Source organism: Phalacrocorax carbo, chromosome 1 (assembly GCF_963921805.1).
Source record: "Phalacrocorax carbo chromosome 1, bPhaCar2.1, whole genome shotgun sequence".
Classification (NCBI taxonomy): domain Eukaryota; kingdom Metazoa; phylum Chordata; class Aves; order Suliformes; family Phalacrocoracidae; genus Phalacrocorax; species Phalacrocorax carbo.
This window is the reverse complement of record NC_087513.1, coordinates 154,441,116-154,467,264: the sequence shown is the minus strand read 5'-3', so window position 1 is coordinate 154,467,264 and position 26,149 is coordinate 154,441,116. Positions and strand designations below refer to the sequence as shown.

Sequence of the window (26,149 nt, the reverse complement as noted above, 5' to 3'; positions counted from 1 at the left end):
GGCCAGACTATAAGAAACCCAGATATGATTAGAGATGCGGATGGAATTCAGATTATCTGAATATAGCCCTACTTCACTCTTAGGTTTCTGTTCACAGCTCTTGAAGAAAATAGGGGGAATACTGTCCCCAGGCTGCTGCTATTAGAGTTTCCAAATTGATATGCATACCTTGTTTATATTCAAAATGCAATTCCATATTTGTTCCATTTCAGTTCAAATGTTTCATCCACCCACTTGAATTCTGCCTGCAGTGCTCAGTGTACATGAAAAGTTACTGGTTTGCCCATTCTCAACACATCCTCTTTCTCAATTCATTCTCATTAAGAAGATAAATGTATTGCAAAACTTTATCTAATATGTCCCATAAATACAATAAATATTTTTGAGAAGAATAATTGTCTGCAATTATAAATTGCTTCTATTTTAAAAAGATTGCAGAAGGAACATCTTTAAATATCTTATTAAGGAATGCTCCCAAAGACACCCAGTTTAATACACGGAATGCAAAATGCAACTGAAGTGCACGCTCTGCCATGCAGAACGACATCCATATGCAGAGAAAGCACAGGAGAGTGAACGCTGGTGGTCAATAATAACTGAGGAGACAGTGCCAGATTTGCACACTGTTCCCCACACAGCCAGAAATCAGAGCCTGCTGCCAAAGAGAAAATACCTCTGGCTAATAAAAGGAGATAAGATTTCCTTTCTGGTTCCAGAAATGATGATACAAAAGGCTTCAATTTATCTTAGGATCACTGTACTGTGCATTTTCTAATCCTGTTTTAATTTCTGACTGTTTACTTCTTTGTAGAATCTCTGATACATTTTCATTTCAGACAAACTGAGTAGAACAGGTGAATTCCACATATGTGCAAAACTGGTGACCGTAAAGACTAGGTACGGAGCTCAGGACCAATATGGCAGCATGAGGTAGGCCGGATGTGAACAGTTCACAGTACCACTCTGTGTGCATACCCCCATTTGTTACCAACATGAAGTAGTTTGAGATGACTTTCCATTCAGTGGAAAAGAGATGAACAACTTCCGATTCACTGTAGAGTACGTGATACAGTGTACATTCCCACAATAACTAGTCCCATGATCACATCTTTGTATAACTAAACTTCTAGCTAATTTAGGATAGTAGAGGGAAGAACAACACTTTGCGCACCAGGATGTAGTAGGACCCGAACTCTTCCTTCCCTGGTTAACAGGAGAGATCCCAGAGGACTGGAGGCTTGCCGATGTGACGCCATCTAGAAGAAGGGCCGGAAGGAGGATCCGGGGAACTACAGGCCTGTCAGCCTGACCACGGGACTGGGGAAGGTTATGGAGTGGTTCATCTTGAGTGCACTCACCAAGCATGTGCAGGAAAACCAGGGGATCAGGCCCAGCCAGCATGGCTTCATGAAAGGCAGGTCCTGCATTACCGACCTGATCTCCTTCTATGACCAGGTGACCCGCCTAGTGGATGAGGGGAAGACTGTGGATGTTGTCTACCTGGACCTTAGCAAAGCCTTTGACTCCCACAGCATCCTCCTAGAGAAGCTGGCATCTCATGGCTTGGACGGGTGTACCCTTTGATGGATAAAGAACTGGCTGGATGGCTGAACCCAGAGTGTTGTAGTGAATGGAGCTAAATCCAGTTGGCGGCCGGTCACAAGCGGTGTTCCCCAGGGCTCAGTGTTGGGGCCAGTCTTGTTTAGTATCTTTATCAATGATCTGGATGAGGGGACTGAGTGCACCCTTAGCAAGTTTGCAGATGACAATAAATTGGTTGGGAGTGTTGATCTGCTTGAGGGTAGGAAGGCTCTGCAGAGGGACCTGGACAGCCTGGATTGATGGGAGAAGGCCAATTGTATGAGGTTTAACAAGGACAAGTACCACGGCCTGCACTTGGGTCACAACAACCCCATGCAATGCTACAGGCTTGGGGAAGAATGGCTGGAAAGCTGCCTTGTGGAGAAGGAACTAGGGGTGCTGGCTGACATTCGGCTGAACATGAGTAGGCAGTGTGCCCAGGTGGCCAAGGCGGCCAACAGCATCCTGGCTTGTATCAGGAATAGTGTGGCCAGCAGGAGCAGGGAGGTGATTGTGCCCCTGTACTCAGCACTGGTGAGGCTGCACCTCGAGTACTGTGTTCAGTTTTGGGCCCCTCACTACAAGACGGACATTGAGGTGCTGGAGCATGTCCAGAGAAGGGCAACGAAGCTGGTGAAGGGTCTGGAGAGCAAGTCTTATGAGGAGCAGCTGAAGGAGCTGGGGTTGTTTAACCTGGAGAAGAAGAGGTTGAGGGGAGACCTTATTTCTCTCTACAACTACCAGACAGGAGGTTGTAGTGAGGTGGATGTTGGTCTCTTCTTCCAAGTCACTAGCAATAGAATGAGAGTAAATGGCCTCAAGTTGCATCAGGGGAGGTTTAGATTGGATATTAGGAAAAATTTCTTCAGTGAAAGAGTGATCATGCATTGGACCAGGCTGCCCAGAGAGGCGGTGGAGTCACCATCCCTGGAGGTATTTAAAAAACGTATAGATGTGGCACACTGGGACATGGTGTAGGAGGCATGTTGGTGTTGGGTTGATGGTTGGACTTGATGATCTTAGAGGTCTTTTCCAACCTTAGTGATTCTATGATTCCCAAATAATGTTTCAGAAAGAAAAAAATCACTTCTGAATTCCAAGCACTATTGGAAATTTTGATTTGCAAGAACTTACAAAAAATGGTAATTTCAGCACATAATTACATGTGAATGCACTGTGAGCACAGCCAGAGTCCTCTACAGGGCTCTGCCCCTCTACAAGCTACCCCTGGCCTCTTGGCCCAAGCACAGATGTATAAATGCAGTCACAGACTTGTCAGATAATGTTGCTGCAGCTGTATCCCACTGGATCAATACCCAAACTACCACTGGTAAAATAAGAGTTGAGCTCAGTCCTTATTCTACATTTGGGAAGCCTAATTAGTGATACAGCTAACTCACAAGGAAGCAATTTATTTTCAGTTTTCTCCATCAATCTCTCTCCTTTTTTTAAGAATTACTTGAAGCCTAAAAATCAATCTAGCATGCACAGGGGCAAGCATTTAATTAAATATTTTATTTTAAAAAAAAAGTCTTAAAATTTCCTTCTTCTGTGCAACAGATGTAGGTTTACCAGTACTATTTCCTAGCTGGCTAATAACCCTTGCTACTCTTTCGTATTCCCAGTGTTTCTTAAATATCTTATCTCATGATTCCCACATGAGAAATACAGCTACCTGTCATTGCTTGAAAAAGGACAAGGACCCAGGAATCTCCATTCTGAGGAATGTGTCCCTCTTTACAGATTTGAAATTATTTCTGTCCTCCTGTCTCTCTGAATTCCACAATATTTTGTGTCTCAGCAGACTAACTTCATCAGGGTAGGTGAAAGCCACATTCTCCCAATACTTTTTGGTCATAATTAAAGGCAGTTTTGTGGGAAGAAGGGCTGTGGGTTTAGACCTTCTCCGGCCATCTCCTGTATTCAGGGACAGAGTTCTAACCACGAGGTTATATATATATATATAAATATATATATATATATATAAAAATGCATAAATTTACATGTGTGTAAATGCCCCAAAATTTACATAGTATTTCTCTCTTCTATGTCAACCACTGTTTCCAAAAGGGAAAGGCCAGCATTTTTTCAGTACCAGCTTGGACAATTCACCTTTTCTTCATTTTTAAAAATATAACCACATGATTTACAAACATCCTTTTTATAAGACGACATTAACCATGTAAATAAACCAAGACAGAATGTAGTTATTTGCAAGACATTTGTGGCATTTCACTTCCTGTAACATGAGCAGTTTTCCCCCCCTCGTCCCCGTATTGACCTACTCCTTCACATTAATTCCATTAAAAGGTTTTGCTCGTCGAAGGATGTCCAAGGTTTACACGCACACATGTGCCTGCTCTCATGTACACTATGGTTACTGTGCACATGGTTCATCCTTCCAAAAGCCCTCTGTGTACTATCAGTTAAAAAGCAAGCAACAGTGATCAGGACAAATGCTCTGTTTGCTTGCAAACGGGGAAACCTACAGGAAGTCACACAGGCTCACGGCTCCATGGTGCATGCGAGCTTGCTCTCCGACCTCAAAGCCTTGCATAAATTTTTGTTCACAATACCAAATCCCAGAAATCTAGCTGGCTGCTCTTATTGTGGCTCCTCTGGGACTTGTTTGACTCTCATTCATTAACTGTAGGGGAATAGGCAGGGATCGGTGACCGGAAGATCACGGGATGTGACGGAAGGATAGACTCCTCCCCATAGGAGTGGCAGGAACAGGAAGCGCAAGAGCTATATAAGCGTGTGACGCAGCTAAATAGACGGACATTTTGCATCCATCATATTGGTGTCTGTGCATCACTGTCCCCAGGGTGGGTAGAGCCCTGCGTCCCGGAGGTATGCGGCCCAAGATAAGTTCTCCCATAGAAGTGTACAGCAACAATTAACAAAGCGAAAGGGATAAAGTTGCTCTACTCAGATCTAGGCCATTAGCACTGGACGTCACTTCTCACAAATTCAGGATGCGAAGCAGAACAGGAGCAGTTCTCGAGGCAGGGCTCAGGAAAAGCCAAAAGGCTTCTCCACATGAGCAAACCACAGACAACAAAATAAAAGCTTAAATGAGGTTGAGTAGCTGCTCTCAGTTCAAAAGCAGGTTTTTCTTCCAACTCATTTCAACAACAGGTTTTCTGTAGGCAGGAGACCACTTCACCGAAATAAACCGAAATAACAAATCTAGTTACTAGAAGAACTGGGAAAAAAACACAGGAGGTTTTTAGTGATTACTATTATAGATCCTCCGTTGACAGTTCCCCTACCTGTTCCTATCATAATCCAGGTTTACCTGCTTACTAAGAAGCTCGCTGACACACAAGCCAAGTTACTACTTTTGGTTTTTCTTTTTGGGTATAGAACAATTTAGAAACTATCTTACTAAATCTAGATATTGTCTCTCAGAATGTCTTAATACTTTCATTTTAACTTTTTCCACATAAATCTTTTGGGAAGCCCCTTTCCCATGACACCACAGATTCTTAAGAACTTTGGGATAGAGTTAATCCATTTCTATCAACTCCAGATTGAAGCAAGGATCCCTGTTCCAGAAGAAAAGGTCAAAAGAAGCCCATGAAAAACCCAGCTCTCTCTGCCTGAGCAGACTCAGGGCTAGGAGTCTACCAAGCATCTTACCTATTTCCAAATTTTCACTTGTATTCCTCCTCCCCCTGGGCTTGGCAGAGAATGGAAGAGGGATGACAAATGTTTATAAGCCACCTATAAAGGTATGTAAGTTGCACTGTAGTCCATGGCATACAGTACAATCACCTCAAAGCTGCTCTAGCTTCTCTTTCGGCTTTAATGGCCCTTAACGTAGCCTGCCACGGGAAAAGAAAAATAAGGCAGCGTACTCCCTTTATGGAAGACAGGAGTGGGGCTGCTACAAGACCATTCCCCAAATAGGGGCATCTGCTACACAGCTAATCCTAGCAGCCTCTTTTCTTTATGTATCTCAAAGGAAAACAAATAAATTAAAATTTCAGCTGTACAAAAGCGACAGGTCACAAGCCTGTTCTTCATCCTTTTTCGGGCAGTTTCCATCACTGCAGCCTGAGGGGACACACCTGAGCTTTGATTAAATGGGAATTTCAGTAAGTCAAGACTGATGACCTGAGCTTCAAAGTACTGTTTTACAAATAATAAACTATAACTTCTCCCAGGCAGTTAAGTCACTTGCAGGTAGTTAAGTTGCACATCCAAACGCCATCCCCCTCCCCCAACCTTAATGGATGCCAGACCTAGGCATGACTTTTCCAAAATAATAGGTTTTCCTCCGTAAATTCACCAAAACCTGAACTTTTACAAGTATTGAGGAAATACAAGCAGCAGCCCCACCATGTAGGGACTTCCAAATTGAAAATATTTTCTTTATTCTTTTCCAGAGTGTCTCTTAGCAAAATAATCTGAACAAGAACCCAAACTCCATACAGCAATTCAGAAGTAAAATCTGTGGATCACAAATCGAAATAACAACTGAAAAGATCTCACTGCATCTATCATGCTTGCAATCTGATACACTAACAAATGGTCTGTGCTCACGTTACATGGCTTGTGTGGCTACAGAGAAAATGAAGGGAACAAATCCTCCTGCTCAGCTGATTTCCTTCATAGTAGGGCATCACGTTAAGGCATAGTCATGAAAACAAATTCTCCCTTAATGCAAATAGAAAATCCTCTCACTTCCTTTTAAATGGACTCGCAGGGAGCACAGCTCTGTAAACTGGGCTGGCCCAGCGCACCAGCCGCAGGACTTCTGCCATAACCTTGAGTCAACAGTTACCTGCCACTCACCTGAAGCAGGAGATCCCACCTCTCTCGGAGGAAAGATGCCGTTGCTCAGCTCTCTGCAAGCTTTGTTCTATTTCAGGGCTTTAAATGCTGTGAGAGTTGCTACTGTCTATAAACCCGTGCCTCTCACATTACTAAAATCACTCTTTCACAAGAAGCAGGAACTGCCTGCCATCTGGATGAGCTTAACAAGTGACACAAGTAAAGGTTTGAATTTGTTTTCAACACGCCTGATCCTATATCATAAAAACACAAACACAAAGCTCAGTCCCTTATGCCTGTGACTACGCCGCCTGCAGGACCAAAGCTGAATTCAGAGCCTTGTAAGTGCCCTCCGGGCACATAGAATAAACTGAAGAGGAGACATCATGTATCTCCAAAAAGACACTTTAAAGGAGATCAGACAATAACTCAGTGCAGAAAATTTTATGCCAATACGCTTTTATAATTGCTAAAGCGCATGTATTTCTGTCAACATAAATTTATGCTATGCCATTACTGCTTACTTTTTTGCCTCATAGCTATGTGCTAAATCATCAGAGAAGTTGGAAATTCACTCATCCTGGTGTAAGTCAAGTATCTCAGCTGCCGCGTGGATACAAGTTCTTTCGTTCATGGCACTTCTGGGTTTCCCGTTGCAGAAACGGGCACCAAAATCTGAATATGCAGCTTAACTCCTGGTCAAAACAGACTTTGTTGTTATAATCCAGAAATTAGGATTTATGGATGCATGCCAATGTGCACAATGAACATTATAGCTTTCCACAAATCCCGGACATCTTAACCTCTGTGACACATTGGTTAAGAAAGGCTAAAGAAAGGTGCCAGTACAGTGGCTGTTTATAAAAAGCATCATGCAGACGTACACATTTAAGATCACCGATGCCTATAGAAATGTCCAGTTGTATTTGAAAACGTACTTCTTGGTTGTTGAATTAGTTCACACAAATAATAAAAATAGTGCTTTGAAATCATCAGAGTTCCGCAACTATTTTGGTATTCATTTAACTAATAAATAAGACATTTTTTTTCCTTAAACTAATAGAATGTAGGCAATGTCAGTTTACAGAAAAGATTTTTTAGCAGAGTTAAGAAAAAAAAACCCACAGAGACTGTCATGGCACATATCACAGATTGCTTGACAGGCATAGTCTGTTCGACTAATGCATTCAGAAGATAAAAGAATTAGCACTGATTACTGGGAACTAAAGACCAACATTTTCCCATCTGTCTGTGCACCACAGGGACTTAAATCCCACCCATCAGCTGGAAGGCATGTAAAAGGCAAATGAAATCCCACTCAGTTCCGGCACTGAACACTCCTGATAACACTGCAGAAGTATAGTATGTTTTCAATAACATCTTTCAAAGTAAAATACAACTAAGCATAGAGCTGGGAAATGAAAAGTTAAAATCTACTAACCCAGAAGCTATCAAATGAAAAATAATGTACATTTCTCAAGTTCCCACTGTTTCTATGCCCTAGCACTATTTGTCCTAGCAAATTCATGAGGATTTGTGAGCAGTCTAGCAATTCTAAATGCATACAGATACTTACTTGGATCTTAATTAATTGGCAAGTCAGCTTTCATGGTTGTTCTTTGTATTCTGACTCCTAGCATACATCACCGAGGTTCCTTGGAGTCTAAGGTCTTAATTTCTAAGCTAAATAAAGTCTGGTTTTCTTGACTTAGCTTTACCTCAAGAGATTATTTTTATTTCCTCGCTTCTCCCACCTAAATCTCTGTAAATGTGCAGAATAATCAAGTTAGTTTGATTAGAAATTGGAAGGACAGATTTATTTTTGTTATACCCATTTCTGTTTCTTTACCTCCATACTTCATTATGTATTTTTCCAGAACCTCAACTAATCATTCTTAACCAAAATCTGTAGCTTGAATGCATGACCAAATTTTGCCATACATTTAGAACACTATTTGTATCAGCCTTGGTATGTCTTCTTCATATGTAAACACTGCTGGTTTAAAATCTATGAGAAAAGAGGCCATAAAAATGTCTTTTCTCCTGCTCTTCTTGGCTAGATGTGAGGTCAGGGATGGGACACTAGCTTAGCCACAGTGTAAATGAAGCTATAGGGCTTTTGGTGTGACACTGACTTCCACCAACAAGCTTGGGCCATGGGCAGAACATGTTCAAGTCCAGTGCTAAGACTTCCACATAGCCATGAATTTAAACACCCACTTCCCCATCTCTGCACGTAATCTTTATTCAAGCAGAAATTACAGGAACCAATATCACTCTTAAGATGTGCATGTCTCGAGGTAAAACAATACTTCAATATTCTACCAGCCAACAAATTGCCTTGTGTTTAAACAACAGGAAAAAAAGGTATATTAAAGAGTTGCTAGTGAAGAATTATCTATCCATGATTCTCATCTCCAAAGCCAGGCATGACAAAAACCACCCAATATCTGTGTTTGTTTCTTTGTTTATAGAGGTACCTCTTGGGTCAAAACACCTGTTCTGCAGTTATCATGAGGGCTTCTCAGAAAAAAAGGCAAAAAATTGAGGCACTAGGATATCAGGAGGGTGCTAAAAGCATGAAGAAGATCCTTCTTTTTGCTTAGTATGAAAAAGGAAAGGTTAATTGGAATAATGATATGAATTGGGTGGACCACTTCATCACAAAAATAAGCTGACACACTTTAACTTTTTTAAGGAAATAATTTTCTTTCAAAGTAACAAAAAAATGAAGAATAAATCTCAGAATATATTTTCTCACTGTAATTTGGTATTTATACAGGTAGTTGAGGTAGACTAAAGAAGTGACAATAAAAAATTATAGCAAAATCTGTTTGCATGATATATCACAAAGTTCTCTTTGCTGACAACAACTTTCAGTTCTATTTTTAAGACACTGCAGCAAAAATGCAAAAGATCAGAACGAGGTCAACTAAAAGGGTGGCTGAAGTGCGGAAGGATGGGTATTTGACTTGATATCGCCAACTCTCAAATTATTTGGCAAGAAAAGGGAATTAAAAGAGAACCTTCAAAGAGCATTGACGACTAAAGGCTAAAATTTCCCCATCTGCCTGTGCACATGGGACTTGCACATTCCCCATCAGTAGCAGGGCTTATGGAAAAAAATGAAATTACTGAAGCACTGTATGCCTCTGATAACAGTATAGGAGCACACTTCCTTTTCATTTTTATTTTCATTGTAATCATTAAAAATTATGACAGGCACGCAGAAAACTGATCAGTCCCTGTCTCATGATACTGCAACAAAAGGTCACTTTATGAAATTATTGCCTTTTATTTTTAGAATGAATAGAAGGAAATTCTCCCACACACAGCAAGGAACGAGCCTTTGGAATTAATTCCCTGTCAAAAAGTCTTTAAATCTGACACTACAGTCAGAGTTAAAAGTTAATTTGTAGTAACTGTTAATAAAGCTTGTAATTACACAAGGTCAACCAAATCTCAGAGTTTAGGAAACAAAGGATCACTCCCTGGGGTTACTAAGAACAGCCGTTTGTCTACAACGCTGGGTAGATAGTAAGGCACAGTTTAATTGTAGGCAAAATGGGGATAGGAAGCATCCTCTGACCACCAGCTCTAGTACTGCTAAGGGTAGGGCACAAGTAGGAAAAGAGGGCAGCAAGAATTACCTTTTGCTGATATGTTTCCTCCTAAGTTCAGTGTGTGTGTGCGTGTGTGTGTGTGTGTGTATACATGCATGCATATACATGGGGAGTATTCGTACATACGTGTATACACACACACACACACACACACACACACACACACACACACACACACACACACACACACACACGTGCGCACGCACGACACTCCAAACAAAACAGCTGGGGAAAGTCCTGCCTCGCAGCTTCACTCAAAGGGTTTCCGACCCCAACCCACCACTGTTGAAGGCAAAACAAACAAAACAACCACGTGGAGCAGCACAGAAAGGAAGCTGACTTTGATGGCTCAGTACAGACTGGAAGATGATTTTGAGGAGCTGGGAGCTTCCAGGCTCAACTGAAACAACATAAATGGTGGAAAACCTAACTAAGGGAAAAAATGAAAACCCTGTTTCGCCTCATGGTCTTCTCCTCACTCCCTCCGTGTGGGACACTAGTCTTTTGTTCCCGTCTATGCACACTCTCATATCTGTGACGGTATTTATGCAACTTGGAAAATACAGATGCTGAATGTTCTGATTTTCTTTCTCCAGTCCATCCTGAGATACATACACGCTCACAAATATATATATGTGTGTAAATTAAATAAGCTTCAAATGGCCCATGGAAATAAACAGCACTACTTCAGGAATGACATTAGATATTACCATTTCACTAATGCAGAGAAAAAGTCAAAGTCTACATTAATGCATACACATGCATCGTAAAAATAAAACTCTGTACTACATGTCTCTGGTATAAAAAGCGAGGGATTAAACAGTAGATAATAACTGATAGCTGTGTACAGTGTACAGTTTCTGCAAAGATAAATGCATTCATTTCACGCAAGGAGCTAAGAGTACAAAACTGCTAATTTAACTCAGTTAATTTGCATTTCGGTTATGAGACAGACTCATTGTTTTGGTTGATAACATCAACCTATTCCCAGCGTAGGGGGAAGGGACTGGAGAGCAGCTTAATCTGCGCTCAGGGTGACACCGCCCTGCTGGTTACTAATTAAATCTACACACTCTACAAACAAGTCATTGTGTGAAACACCAAATGCATTTAGCAAGTGTAGTACACCAGTCACCTTAATACAGAGGAACTGGCTTCTCAGAACACCAGCGTGTAACGAGAGAACTTGCCGGACAAGCAGATTATCCTGTCACTTTCCTGCGCTTGGGTAACGGATGAAGCGCAGCAGATTTCCAAACCTTCCAGACACAAAAAGTAGCAACTTGCTGCGCGGGACTGCAGTATCCTAAAACAAATATGAGGGAAATACACACCCTGTGCCAAATTTTCTCATCAATTACGTGAAAAGGAAAACATACACTTATAACTCCTACCAGTACACACATAAACCACAGCTGACGTTTATATATTAATCACACATAAGATTCCAGGTTTATTTGCATAAAACACTCTCAATCCATTAATGCATATATTGGAAAAGTGTCAGGCTTTTGTACAAAATTGAAAGAAATCAATAACGTATCTATGCGTTTTATCAGATTTTTTTACTGGCATTCATATAGTGCTATTTAGTAAATAATGAGGTGATAGGCACCTATCACCTTCCTATCATCTTGCCCAGCAACATTTGTCTATAATGACTCCCTTATCGTTCTCTGGTCTTCATTCCAAAAAATACATTTTCCCAACTTCCAATACTCTCATAATTTTAATGAGCATCCTTCTGTAGCGGTACGCTTCTGTGGGAGAACTTATCTTGGGCCGCATATCTCCGGGACACAGGGCTCTACCCACCCTGGGGACAGTGATGCACAGACACCAATATGATGGATACAAAATGTCCGTTTATTTAGCTGCGTCACACGCTTATATAGCTCTTGCGCTTCCTGTTCCTGCCACTCCTATGGGGAGGAGTCTATCTTTCCGTCACATCCCGTAATCTTCCGGTCGCCGATCCCTGTCTATTCCCCTACACCTTCTTCTCAAGAAATGCAATATCAGTGATCTTGCAGTACTTATTTTAATTCAACAAACACTTGCCATCTTTTAACATTTGGGAAAAATGTTATTTACTGTGTTTTAAAAGTTTGAAATATAGCTTCTAATGACAGTCATTTGAAATGAGGGCAAGTCTAAATTGATAAACCTTGATTTGTACGTAGCTGGAGATGCAGCTGCTAGTCAGAAATCATATAAAAAGCCACTTTTCCCTGTGCTTTCATATTCCAGACTTTATACATGTTTTCCAACATCCTTTTAGCCTTTCGTCCTTGCAGACAGCAGCCACGTCTTGCTCAAGCTCATTATCAAAAACAACACAAAAAAACCTACATCCAACTTCCCCCTATTTTTCAGTTCACGTCTACCTCCTACACTTCATTATGTGCCCCGGTCTCATTATCTTACCTTGTTCTGCACTGAACTGGATTACTTACTTTTTCACACACAGTCTACACTAATTATTCTAGATTGGGAAATCAATGTTTTCTCCACCTTTCCTATTCTAATTGAAAAGTCTTCAGAAGCGTGTGCAAACAGGAGCCTTCTACTGACCCTCACGTCACCTCAGTTGTTTCCTCCGCTAATCCTGCACTGCTATAATTTACCTAAACCATCTGCTTTCAGTATGTAAGCCGGTTTTTCCGGCAGCAGTTTTCTTTTCAATGACTTTACACATCCATCTTTGTGGTGGCATATCAAGACAAGTTGCCCTTGAATTCTTGATAAAGTGTATCAGTGCTGCATTAGCTCACTCAGAAATTCAAGAATTCATGAAGATTCATTTGATGGTTCTTTTTTCATAGGTTCGTGCTCCCAAGCCCTTCTAAATTATGCATTGCAAACTAGGCCAGAGTGATATTTCATTCCAGTGTTTCCCAAATGAAAACACACAAAAAGCCATGTAAGATTGAGGGGGGAGGGTGTTGGTTTGGGGGCTTTCTTGGGCATTGCAGCTCTACCAAATAAATAACATGGTGTCAACTTACATGAAAGAATATCCCGCTCTCCTGTTTGGTTTTTGTGTGTTGTTTTTTTTTTTTTTTCCAGAAGACAGCAGCTGACAAGATTCCTGCAAAGCCTGGCAATCACATCTCCCATCCTTGCCATAGTTCTCTTGTACTAGAAATTTGGAGATGCTGCAAGGTTCAGTCATTTTCTGTGAGATACTCATTGTTTGTAGCCTCAAGAAAAGGGTGACAGTGAGAGATCTCAAAAGACAAGATGTACGTTTGGGGCTTATTATGGCTGTTGTGAGTAACATGATTAATTGTGCAAAGAAGGCAAGAGAAAGAAGGAACTGAAGGGGTCTCACCTGTGTTGAACATGTCATAGTTTTCAGGATTGCCTAAAGAAAAAGGCAAAGGCAACCTTTCCTTACTGCTGGGGGTGTGGGGTGTGACACAGATCTGGGTAGGTAAATGTTCCTGTAAGAGGAAATACAGCGTACACGTATGTCGTGCTCCACCAGACCTAACACCAAGGGCACACTGAAAATCATTGCAAACAAGCCGTTCAACTCACTAAGCTGCCAAAGCCACATCTTTCCTTGTAGACTTCCCTTTCCCCGGCTTCAAGAGAGACAGCAATACACATTTTCTAGCAGACTGACAGCTGGCTGACCTTCATGCTAGGTTGAGAGAAGTGTCCCAGTTAGGACAGACAGACATTACACAATACTAAGATAGGTTTTTCATATCCCAGGCTACTGTTCTAATCACTAGACCAGGGACCTCCATCCTGTTCTTATTGCACACACCTTCAGTAAAAATTTTTGAGCACACCCCCCCGATACCTGTATATTTGTTTATAAATCATATACATGTACTACTGTACTAATACATTATGTACGGTATAAAACATGCACAAAAATAGAAATTAAAAAGGGTGAGATAAAGATGAAAGAAAGAATATTTTAAAATAATATTAATTTTATTTATCAACTGTACAAAAACCTTTTTTGCTCTGTTTTTATTAACACTAATATTTTTAATGAGAACAATGTGACTGAATATGCTCCATTATTTTTTAAATTATTGGCTTAACACTTTATGACACAGTGATTCAAAGGTCTGGTTCTAAGTTCAATTTACTTCAATACTTGGTTTTCATGTCTGTCATAGCTGGAAAAGATAGCTCACAATGGTATATAGATCCAAAAACAAGAAGTGCATTGCTGGTGGCACTTACTAAATCACAATACTGATTTTTCACCCCACCTACCAATTAAGCAAAGGTTTTTACTGAAATTTGGCTAGGAAATTCCCATCTTCCCTGATGTCAACCGCTTGCTCTTGCAAACTAATGAGAAGGCGCTGCATTTTATTTTTAACAAATGGGTGCAAAACCCACTGAAATGCTTTATTTGGAACAGTTTTAAAAACAGGTTAGGAAATTTTGTTTCAAAGCTTTTTCAGTGCACAGATAAGCGAGTTTTTACAGGTGACATGAATCTTTTTTGGCTGGGAGGCTGAGACAAAGACTGAGAGGCCTGGGTTTGTTCAGCCTGGAGAAGAGGAGAATGAGGGGTGGATTTCATCAATACCTATAAATATCTAAAGGGTGGGTGTCAGAACGATGGGACTAGGCTCTTTTCAGTGGTGCCCAAAGACAGGACAAGGGGCAACGGGCACAAGTTGGAACACAGGAAGTTCCACCTCAATATGAGAAAAAAGGTCTCTCCTGTGAGGGTGCCAGAGCAGGGGCACAGGCTGCCCAGGGAGGTTGTGGAGTCTCCTTCCCTGGAGACATTCAAACCCCATCTGGACACGTTCCTGTGCCCCCTGGTCTAGGTGTGCCTGCTCAAGCAGGGGGGTTGGACAAGATGATCTCCAGAGGTCCCTTCCAAACCCTACCATTCTGTGAAGCACTAAGGTCTTCTCCCTTACTGCCAACTGATTATTCTCAAGTGTATCACAGAAATGCCTGTTACTCATTACTCAGAACCTGACCCTGTATTTTGTACACCTACATTTCAACGCAGTCATTTTGCTGAAGTCTTCAAAGATGCCCTATTCTTCCTGCATGACGTTCTAATCCTCACCCAAATTGACAAGGCGTCGCAGCTTTGTCATCAGCGTATTGCATTATCGTACTCCTAAGAATTTTTCCTCCCAAGGTTAACACTGAAAACTCTAAATAAAATTGCATTGTAGGAGCAATCCTAAAGAAACCCCAGTAACTCCCAGGCCCATAGTTTCTCTCTTAATAACTAGGCTGTTGTCTTGTTGTTGCCAAGTTCTTGACTACAAGGCAGATTTTCACTTCTCTTGTTCAGCCAACAGATTTCCTCGCATTCCCTAGCTGCTCCGTGAGAGCGACCCAGAGGGTAACTGTGTCACTGATTGCAGCAGAGGCCACCTGGAGTAAAGAATAAATCTCACCTTCTACAAATATCCCACTGCCAAAGTGGTAGAACTTTCCCAGACCATCTTCTTCATAGCACAAATCTATGTTTACTGAAGATCTAATGCTAGATGTTGATTTTCATTAACTTCTCATTCCTTCATCCTCTTTCCCTGGGAATCAAGAGAATTGGAGTGGAGCTGGTCCAAAATTCCCCATCTTTGTGCATGCAGTCCACCTCTTGGCAGATTTGTCCTTACCTGCTCCAGCCAAAACCAGGGGTGTTATTTTTCCCAACAGGTCTAACTCTTTACCTCCAGGAATTTTTATTTTCTGGAAATGCTCTGATGCTAAGGACTCCAAGTTATACAGATCTGCTGGTTACTAGCACTGGTGTGTGTTATAAGTCTCCCCCTCAATACCAAATTCTTTCCAAAATCAAAATCCAGGTATCTTCTGCCAGCAACTGGAGGTCAGGGGATGTGTGTTTCCTATAGGTGTATATAGGAAATATAAAATATTTCCTTTTTTTCTGCTACAATACTCTATTTATTATTTCCACTCCAGAAGGAAAAGCAGAAAGTTGTTATTTATATAGTCAAGGAAATTCTCCCTTAAAATGTGCTGATTGCCTAAATGGTGGGAAAAATTATTAGAAGTTATTGCAAATAATATAGACAATTCAAACACCACCTGCAAAAATCCATATGGACATACCCCTGCTTACTGAAAATTTAATATTATCAGATGACCTATTTAACCCTAGTTATCAGAAGATAATTAGAACCTTCAGAAGAAGACAGCTTGTAATAAACAGGTGTCATGGTTTTAGCTGGGATAGAGTTAATTTTCTTCACTGTAGCTGGTATAGTGCTGTGCTTTGAACTTAGCATGGAAAATAAAACGTTGAGATAACACACAGAGGTTTTGGGCTGTTGCTGGGTAGTGCTTGTACTAGTCAAGGACTTTTCCAGCTTCCCATGCTCTGCTGGGTGCACAAGAAGCCGGGAGGGGAGTGGGCACAGCTAAGAGAGTGGATTCAAACTGGCCAAAGGGATATTCCATATCATGTAACGTCATGCCCAGTACGTTAACTGGGAGGAGCTGGCTGGGGGAGGAAGGAAGCAATCACGGCTCGGGGACAGGCAGCATTGGTCGGCGGGTGGTGAGCGGTTGTATCATTTGTGTTTCCGTGGTTTTTTTTTACTGTTTTCCCTTTCCCTTCCTTTTCCATTTTATTATATTAACATTATTGTCATTATTATCATAATCATTATTATTATTATTATTATTTTATTGTAATCATTAAACTGTGTTTATCTCAACCCACAAGTTCTTTTGCTCATCCAATTCTCTTCCCCATCCCACAGGGGTGGGGGGGGACTGAGCGAGCAGCTGCGTGGTGTTCAGTTGCCAGCTGAGGCTGAACCACGACAACAGGGACTAAGTCAAACAATATTCAAATGACAGGGAGTCAAAAATAATTTTAGATAGAACCCTGGGTAGAAATATCTAATGCATCTTTATTTGATTGGGCTTCTTGCAAAAGCAGGCAGGAGAAATTTTAGTGCCCTCTAGAACTGTTCCTATTAACAGGATTCAGCAGTTCTGAAAGTTGCCCACATTACAAGAATTTCCCACAATACGAGAGTTTTTAGAGATGAGCATCTCTGTTCTGATTTGTTTATCAGTTTAGGAGTACACACAGAACCCAAGGGATACACAGGCTTCCAAAGTATATACATGGAACAGACCAAGGTCATACAAGAGACAAAATTTTACCTTCTCGAAATTTTATCCTTTATTTGCCAAGAGTAGTGACAATGTTTAGAATGGGATACTCCTACCAAACGTATCTGACAACTGCGGTCAGGTAAGCAATGCTATTTTAAGCACAAAGAACAGAAAATCAGATTTATACATGTTGCCTTGTACATGTACTGCACCTAATTATGCTTGTAATAGAAAAGCTGAGAAAATGGACATTCCAAGCAGGGCCAAGGCTGTGTCTCTGCTATTAAATCAGGTGGACCTGGGAAAACTCTAGGCACTGAAGCCAGCTGGCACCAAAGAGACCTTGCTTAGTCCAGTAAAGCCTCTTAGCCTCTATGATGTGACAGCTGGACACAAACTGGTCCCGGGGACTTTCCAGCTTCAAAACCATGCCGGGCAAATGTCTGGAAGGAACCTAGATGGCACAAGCCAAAGTCATGCCAGAGGACATTCCAACAGTTTCCTAGTACAGACGATTGTGGTCCAGCACCCAGGAAGATTCCTGGACACCTCCTTCTGGGTTTCTAGAGCGGGTGTAGCCTCAGGGGCCATCAGAATCCTGAGAGATTGGCAGAGAAGATCTTCTACAGATCAAGGTTAAAAGTAAAGTTACAGATTGGAAGAAGCAACATCAGGATAGAGTAAAAGTAATTCCAGGTTCCAAACAAAGTGAATGGTGAAGCCATTTGCAGAAGGCCAGAGAGTAGCCACAGAACTTTCACATACATGGCATTATATTATAGTTAGCATAGTCAGTAACTCAAGCTCATGTTACTATCACTCACTATGCTGAAGAAAATCAGAAGATTATCCCCTCTAGTTCTGAAGATTATTTGCTTGTAGTGCCACTCTAACTGAATGCAACGCACTCATATATTCCACAAAGTAAAACTCAACGCAATGGCTTTGAGGTATGAGACTCCAAACACAGTGAGCCTTAGGTTATTAAAAAAAAAACAACCCAAACACAAAGCAACAACCAAAAAACTCTTTGCTTCATTGAAGTTGCCATGGCAATTCAAAAGCTCCAAAGCAACACATGTTTATGAGGAACACAACATTTCTGGGCAAGAATCTCTCCAGAATTTCTTTCTAATTTGGTGTGCTGCAACTAGAGCCTATACAGGAAAACCTTCAGGCGTTACCTGTTCTGATTTCAAATACAGGTTGAAACTTAGGAACTCAGAACTGAGATGAAGGGAAGGAAGGTATCACTAATTCTAAACTGAACAAAAAATTCTATTTTTCATTTATTTTCTAATTTAGTAGAGGATATTTTTACCCTGTTTTTTTATAAAATGAAGCATATATGCTAGACAGGAGAACATCTGTGTATTTCAGAAAGGGCTCACATGTGACCTAGAAAGCCTGACCCAATAGCTCTAAGGTGTGAACTATCACATTAATCTATGTGGGTGGTACTTCACCTGCTGATTATGCTTCAGCATTAGCAATTAAGCACCAAAACATTCCTTAGAAAACAACTACACTATGAAATCTACCTAAGAGGCTAGTGAAATAATCTTCTGGGAGAAAGCAGACATTGATCTGACTTTTCTCTAGAGGAGGAGACATTTGGACTCAAGTCCTTGAAAGCCCAAGAGGGCTCTAATCAGCATCACACTGTTTAAAAGCCACGCTTCCCATCACTGCCCTAGTGCAGGTATACGGATCCAGAACAGTGTTCCCAGATATGACCTTCAAGCAGAGACAGATATTTCCCTACAAGATGATCTTAGCTAATTATTTTCAAGGACAAAATTTAGGCTATACTCTTTTCTTTAGTAATTCCTACTGTCTAGCTAGACAGCTTCCCACACAAAACACTTCTGGGACTAGGACCTGGAGGGCAACAGGTTGAGCATGAGCCAACACTGTGCCCTTGCTGCAAGGAGGGCCACAGATTTCTTGGACTGCATCACCAGCAGGTCTAGGCACTGGTGAGAGCCCAACACTGGTGAGGCACCAGTTGCAGGCTCCCCAGTAAAAGGAAGGCACAGACATACTGGAGTGAGTCCTGCAAAGGGGCTGATGAAGGGACTGAAGTGCCTGTCGTACAAGCCTCTGGAGAGGCTGCGGTAGCTGGGACTCTTCAGCCTTGAGAAGAGACGGCTCAGGTGGGTCTTACCAATATGTGTAAACACCTGATGAGGCGAGTAAAGAAGATGGAGCCAGACTCTTCTCAGCGGGGCTCAGTGAAAGGACAAAAGACAATGGGCACAAAATGAAACACAGGAAATGCTCTTTAAACCTAACAAAAGCCTTTTTCTTTCTGTGCAGGTTGCCCAGTGAGTTTGTGGGTTTTCCATCCTTGGAGATATGGTCCTGGGCAAGCTGCTGTGGCTGGCTCTGCTCTCAGCAGGAGCATTCGACTAGACAATCTCCTAAAGTGATTTCATGAAAGCTATCATCAACTATCACAGAATCACAGCATGGTAGGGGTTGGAAGGGACCTCTGGAGATCATTTTGTCCAGCCCCCCTGCTTGAGCAGGCACACCTAGAGTATACAGTCTTTGAAAATATTTTCCCCTTCGTTGTGCCTGTAACATTGGAATACCATTGTAAGTACACTAAAAATGCTGATCTACTTGCAACGACCTAGTAAGATCATACGAATTTTAAAATCATACAAATAGATTAGAAAACCCTAAGTCAGACAGTGAACCATCTCTGCACTGCTGTTTGAAAGAGCAATATAAGATGACCTGGGAGAAAGAGCTGCATTAATATCCTGGTGTGAAACTAGAGGCTGTGATCCTAGGAATGGAAGCACACCATGAACAAAGCTGTTCTCTGCAAAGGCTGAATGCCATATCCATTACTATATTGGGTAAAACACTGCTTCAAAAAGTCAAAGTTGTTTAGATAAATATTAAACTGGCTTTGTTTTGGCCATGCCCACTAATGCTTATTTATGAATACTGAGTGTAACTGAGTGAGTACTTGCTTTTAAGAAGGAGTTCTTCATAAGATTGTGAACTCTATCCTTAACAGAAAGTGACAAGGATAAAAGAAAAGAAATTACCTGAATCTCCCATTTGGGACTGAGTGTTTACCAGAGGTATAAGCTCCTGACCACAGGGGAGAGATGGGAGAGACTTGACATTGATGTTTATACTATATTCTCGTTGGAGGACTAAAAATGCTTCTTTATACACCTTCTAAAAATCCTGAGCACCAAAACAATGTCCAGAAACAAACAGACACAACATATGCTTTCACTGATATGATTAGTAGCAATATATCGCATTCATACTACAGTTTCAGACCTTATGGTGTTACATTCTGTTTCCTTTTCAAGCACACAATGCATTGGATTGCTTTACTTACTAGTAGTAGTAGCAGGACAATATCAGGATTATCACATGCACAGGCTACATGCATTGATGTCCAAAAATCCTCATCTTGATGATTTACATTTACTCCTCTGTCAATTAGAATTTCCGCAGCAAATGCGTTATCGTAGCGGGCACACTAGAAGAAAGAAGAGCAGATTAGGGATGGTGTTTTACTCAACGTACAACTGAATTTATTGCATACAATTTTTGCTCCATTTAACATTTAAATTGAGCAGATGACACACTATAGTGTTCATAGGGGGCAACAGATGATGCATCTACAGAAATAGTTTTGTGGAGACTACAAGTCCCGTGTGCACGATTCACCGAATCCCTTAATCCCTGTGAAAAAGCACCGTATGAAATCTGCTGAAATCTACAGTAATGATGAGGCTTCCTTTCTGTCAATATTGTCATTCCAAATCAGCGCACAGGCATCACATCATGAGCAGTGGCTTCTAAGCATACGCACATCCACACGTACAAGAACTGCCGCCTTCCATGCGGTTCGGAGCAATAACACACGCCTCTCCACGCCCACTCCTGTTTCCAGTCCCCTGACTATACTGATTCCCATCGAGTGTCTCTGGCAGATGCACACTCTGCACACTGAGGGTGTGCTGAGGACAGGAGGATGGGGTTGCATGTGTGTGGGTGTTTGTTTTGTTTTGTTTTGATGATGGAGGTCACTGCTTGTGGCAGAGAAGGAGAAACTGGCTTTGCCGTTGTTTTGAGCTTACCCTGTCACATCTATGACGTTTTATGGCTGTGCTTATGGATAATACGTTGAAAGACACTCAGGGAATCTAAATTAAGATCCTAACTCTGGCCTGACACACAGTCTGAGTAACTCTCTGGAGAAGCATCCTCTCTTTTTCCCCACTGGAGAGAGGCTACAGGGAGACTGATTTTCTGTATTAGATACTTAGATGCTTTGAATACAATCCTTAATGTCTATGCCTCTTCCAATACTTAGAGCTGTGCAGCATTTCCCTGTCCCAACAAGCACATAGATTGACTGAGAGTACAAATATAGGGAAACCTGCAGATAATTTGCAAGTGGGGGTTAAATAATTATGTTGTTATGTCTGTATCACATGTGGAACTACACCACAGCATCCAGTTTGCTGATCTGCATTAATTTGGTGTGGAAGCCAGGACACTGGAGGAAAAGGAGAAGAAGGAAAAGTGCTTAACTGGATTCCACTGTGAAGTCAAGACACAGCGGAGTGTAGGAGCTGCATGTACTACTGCGATCAGAAATACTCATAGCTTGGAGGATGAAAATTAAACTTTATGCAGCTGTGCTGGTTTTGGCTGGGATAGAGTTAATTTTCTTCACTGTAGCTGGTCAGTGCTGTGTTTTGTATTTGGTAAAAGAATAGTGTTGATGGCACATTGATGTTTTAGTTGTTAAGTAGCAGTTAAGTGTCCCTAAATAATGCCTATAGTAGTCAAGGACTTTTTCAGCTTCTCTTGCTCTCCCAGGGACACAAGAAGCTGGGAGGGGAGGGGGCACAGCCAAGGCAGCTGCCCCAACCTGGCCAAAGTGATATTCCATATCACACGATGTCATGCTCAGCATATGAAGGTAGGGGAAGAAGAAGGAAGGAGGGGGACGTTTGGACATTTGTCCTTCCAAGTAATTGTTATGTGTGATGGAGCCCTGCTTTCCTGGAGATGGCTGAACACCTGCCTGCCCATGGGAAGCAGTGAGTGAATTCCTTGTTTTGATTTGCTTGCATGTGCAGTTTTTGCTTTTCCTTTTCATTATATTATTATTTTTATTATTATTATTGCTATTAGTGTTTTGCTTTACCTATTAAACTGTCTTTATCTCAACCCATGCATTTTTTTACTTCTACCCTTCTGATTCTCTTCCCCTTCCCACCAGGGGGGAGTGAGAGAGCAGCTGTGTGGGGCTTGGTTGCTGGCTGGGGCTAATCCACAGCAGTGGCTAAACAGCAATCCTGCTTTAAATGATTTACAAACATACTGACCATTAAATTACAGAAGAGAAGTTAAGTTATGATGTATTTCTTTTACCTTGTAACTTATCTGACAACTCTAGAAACAGGCAGAAGTTGTTTTTTTGTTGCATTGGCATCATTCCTTGTATCAGTAGTATAACTTACGTTGAGTTGTTCAGTGTTCAAATTTTAACAAATCAGAGATAAGGCCTTTTATAATACAGATCAACATATTCTTATACCAATCACATTCTTAAGGGACTGTTAAGCATAAAATTTTCTAGAAGCTTCTATACAAAACAAATGAGAGATGCCACTGAGCCATTTTGTGTATTAATGATAGACACAGGACCTTTTGTGATTAGTTACCAGTTTGAAATAGCCTAGATTTGTAGCAGCAATTTAGTTGCTCCTCCTTCTTGACTCTCGGTCCATGGATTTTGTAAAGCAATTGGGCAATCTTAGTGAAAGTTGCAGGAGAAAACTGGCGCTCATATACTTTGTTACTAGGGCAGGTTGGGTGACTGCCTGCGTGAACTGGTAGGACACAACGTGCTTCCCACTGAGCGGGCAACTCAGGCAAATACTCTCTTTTTTGGTACTTCTCCCATCACAGAATCTATTGGGAGTTCAGCAAATGCCTTTGGAGCTCCCATGGCTTCCCTGAGATTCAACCATATTGGGGTACTCTCTACAGAGATACCAAAATAATCTGTATGAATTGTCAGATTTGGTTTTATTTAGAACTATATCACATTTTGGAAGTTAACAGAAATGAAAAATAAATAAAGGATTTATATAATGAATCAGATTTTAAGTAAAATATGAAGATAAATATATTTTTTATTCATTCTGGAATAAAAACATTTACCCTACAACTGGAAAGAATAAACACTGATCAGACTCCCCTTTTGAGAAAACAGCTTACATAGAATTATAGTGGTAAAACTAGTACTTCATTTCCCAAAGTCCTTGGTAAGCAGCATGGCCACAGAAGATGGAAAACACTGATTAATTACAGAAGGGAAATGCTACTTCTTGCAAGAGCATGGTGGCAGGTGTGCTGGAGTCCGGTAATATTACAGGATCCTTTTTTTTGCATCAGGAAATCACTCTATTTTGTGTACAAACTATGAGAAACTTAATCCAACTGTTCTACAGCGAACCACTCTGCCAGCAGACTCTTCACTAGATCTGTTAAGCCCTTGTATTTGTGAAGCCACATTTATTTCAGCAGCACTGTGCAACAAGGTGGGATCCAAATGTCTTAAGGCAGTTTCACATCAAATAGAAAGCATGTCTGCAACTGAAGCATCACAGACCAAAGTACAGGATCATAAGACTTAGGAATTCATGATGAGTTTTGCCATTGGCTTCAGCCAAGACAGAATTCTACCTCCGCATGTATTTTCTTTCTGTCTGCCTGTCAGTCTTTCCTCCACGTGCCCTTACACCTTGCTTCTCTTTCGGTCATTGTGTACAGTTTTCCTTTTATCTTCCAGTTACTTAATCTAAATTGCTATGCAAATATGATAAACTAAATACAGACAATGTGTTAAATATACACGTGTAGGAAACTGGTGCAAGACGATGTGCACAAAAACAAAAGGAAGAATGTTCCATCATGGTGTTTTTCATACAGGACCTGTGAATCTCTGAACCATGTAATTCTGTCTTCAGAACCAAGCAATATTTCCTTTGTTCTTCCTTACTGCACCGATCATTTATAAATAAAACATGTCATTCTGCTTTGTTAGTTACCATTCCTATGACATGATCCATCCTTTCGTAAGCAATTTGCAAACGACCATTTATTTCACATGCATAGCTGGGTGCAGTCATAACCACTGCGGAGGGCAGTGCAGATAAAAATTATTGCTAAGCCTTTCTTTTTGTTATTATGCCCATTCTGCTACTCAGTATCCCACCATATTTATCCACGGTCACTAACACTAATCTTCAATCACTCTTACCAGATGGAGCAAGGAGCCTCCTGAGGAAACAAGCGTGTGAGGGTCGGCACCATCCTTCAAGAGCCGTAGCACTGAAAGAGCAAAGAAAAGACAAGCAAGAGTGAATGCAGCAATACACCTAATTTGGAGCTGTTAATAGGCTGATTCTTCATCATCTTCATTAAGAGATTTAATAATCTATGCAAACCTCTCAGACAACATTTGCAAAACTATCATGTCAGCATTTCCCATCTCATGTATTTTAATGACTAAGCCTGGAAGCAAAGGACCTTTGATAATGATGTTAAATATGAACAGTATCAAGGACTTCTCAAGCAGACAGATGAGCATGTCAGTTCTGTACATAGGAGGGGGGGAGAGGTGGAGGAGAGACCCTGTGTCAAGGTACAGCCACCTGATCAGTTCAGCAACTTAGGAGCAAAGTCAGAGTCAACGGGTTTTATTTTACTTTGTAGAGTTCCCATGAGATTTGTTGCCTTTTTCAGCAAATAATTGAAACTAGTGTCCATAACTTATATCACTTGAAATTAATCACGACACCAAAGCTAAACCATCTGCACCCAATTTAACCTTTCCAGTGCATTGTCAGATCACTGACGCAGCATAATTCTTAAAATGCTGTTTGGAGTCAAACTCCACTCCCGGTTACATGTATGAAACCCCTTTGAAATGAAAACAGGCTTATAAATGCGAGCAAAACCACAACCCTCCATATTGGTGCTCACTCAAGTGTGAAAATTCAGCACTTCTTCCCCATGGACTTTATTGCCTTTATAACCTTTTCACTGGGAATCAAAGCACTGACTAACTCATGCTACCAGAGTTTGTTCCTGGAACAGAATTGCACAGGAACAATGCCAGACGTCATCAGGGGAATCCACACGGGCACTGCAACCCTCTCTTCACTAAACTGGTGTGAAGAAGCCTTTCAAAGGGGTTGAGTGTTTATGGGTAAGAATCGGGGGGAAGGCCAACAAGGCAGATATCATGGTGGGAGTCTGGTACAGACCACCCAACCAGGATGAAGAGGCAGACAAAATATAAGCAGCTGGGAGAAGTCTCACAGTCGGTAGCCCTTCTCCTTTGGGGAACTTCAACTTACCAGATGTCTGCTGGAAATACAAGACAGGAGAGAGGAAACAGTCCAGGAGGTTCCTGGAGTGTGTGGAAGATAACTTCCTGACACAGCTGGTGAGGGAGCCAACTAGGGAAGCTGCCCCACTGGACCTGTTGTTTGTGAACAGGGAAGGACTTGTGGGTGATGTGGTGGCTGGAGGCCGTCTTGGGCATAGAGGTCAGGAAATGATAGAGTTTTCAATTCTCGGAGGAGTAACGAAGGGGGTCAGCAGAGCTGCTACCTTGGACTTCCGGACGGCAGACTTTGGCCTCAGTTGACAGAGTCCCTTGGGGGGCAGTGCTGAAGGGCAAAGGAGTCCAGGAAAGCTGGGCATTCTTCAAGGAGGAAGTCTTAAAGACAGAGGAGCAGGCCAGCCCCATGTGCCAAAAAACAAGCCAGTGGGGAAGATGACCGGCCTGGCTGAACAGAATGCTCTGGCTGGAACTGAGGGAAGAAAAAAGAAGAGTTTATGGCCTTTGGAAGAAGGGGCAGGTAAGTCAGGAGGACTACAAGGATGTTGTGAGGTTATGTGGGGAGAAAATTAGAAGGGTCAAAGCCCAGCTATTAATTCATCTTGCTACGGCCATAAAAGACAATAAAAATACTTCTATAAATACATTAGCAAAC

The 26,149-nt window shown here is 41.5% G+C and overlaps 1 protein-coding gene across 1 annotated transcript in view; it reads right to left on the bottom strand.

Moving 5' to 3' along the window:
- The window catches only part of LOC135312493 (unconventional myosin-XVI-like), a 78,254-nt gene extending 52,352 nt beyond the window's left edge, over nt 1-25,902 (bottom strand). The window contains exons 1-3 of the mRNA XM_064446392.1: nt 25,764-25,902; nt 24,406-24,476; nt 20,455-20,598 (exon numbers count right to left, since the gene is read on the bottom strand). Of these exons, the coding sequence (XP_064302462.1) occupies nt 20,455-20,598; nt 24,406-24,476; nt 25,764-25,902 (354 nt within the window). The remainder of the gene's footprint in view (nt 1-20,454; nt 20,599-24,405; nt 24,477-25,763) is intronic.
- Between the last annotated feature and the right edge of the window lie 247 nt (nt 25,903-26,149).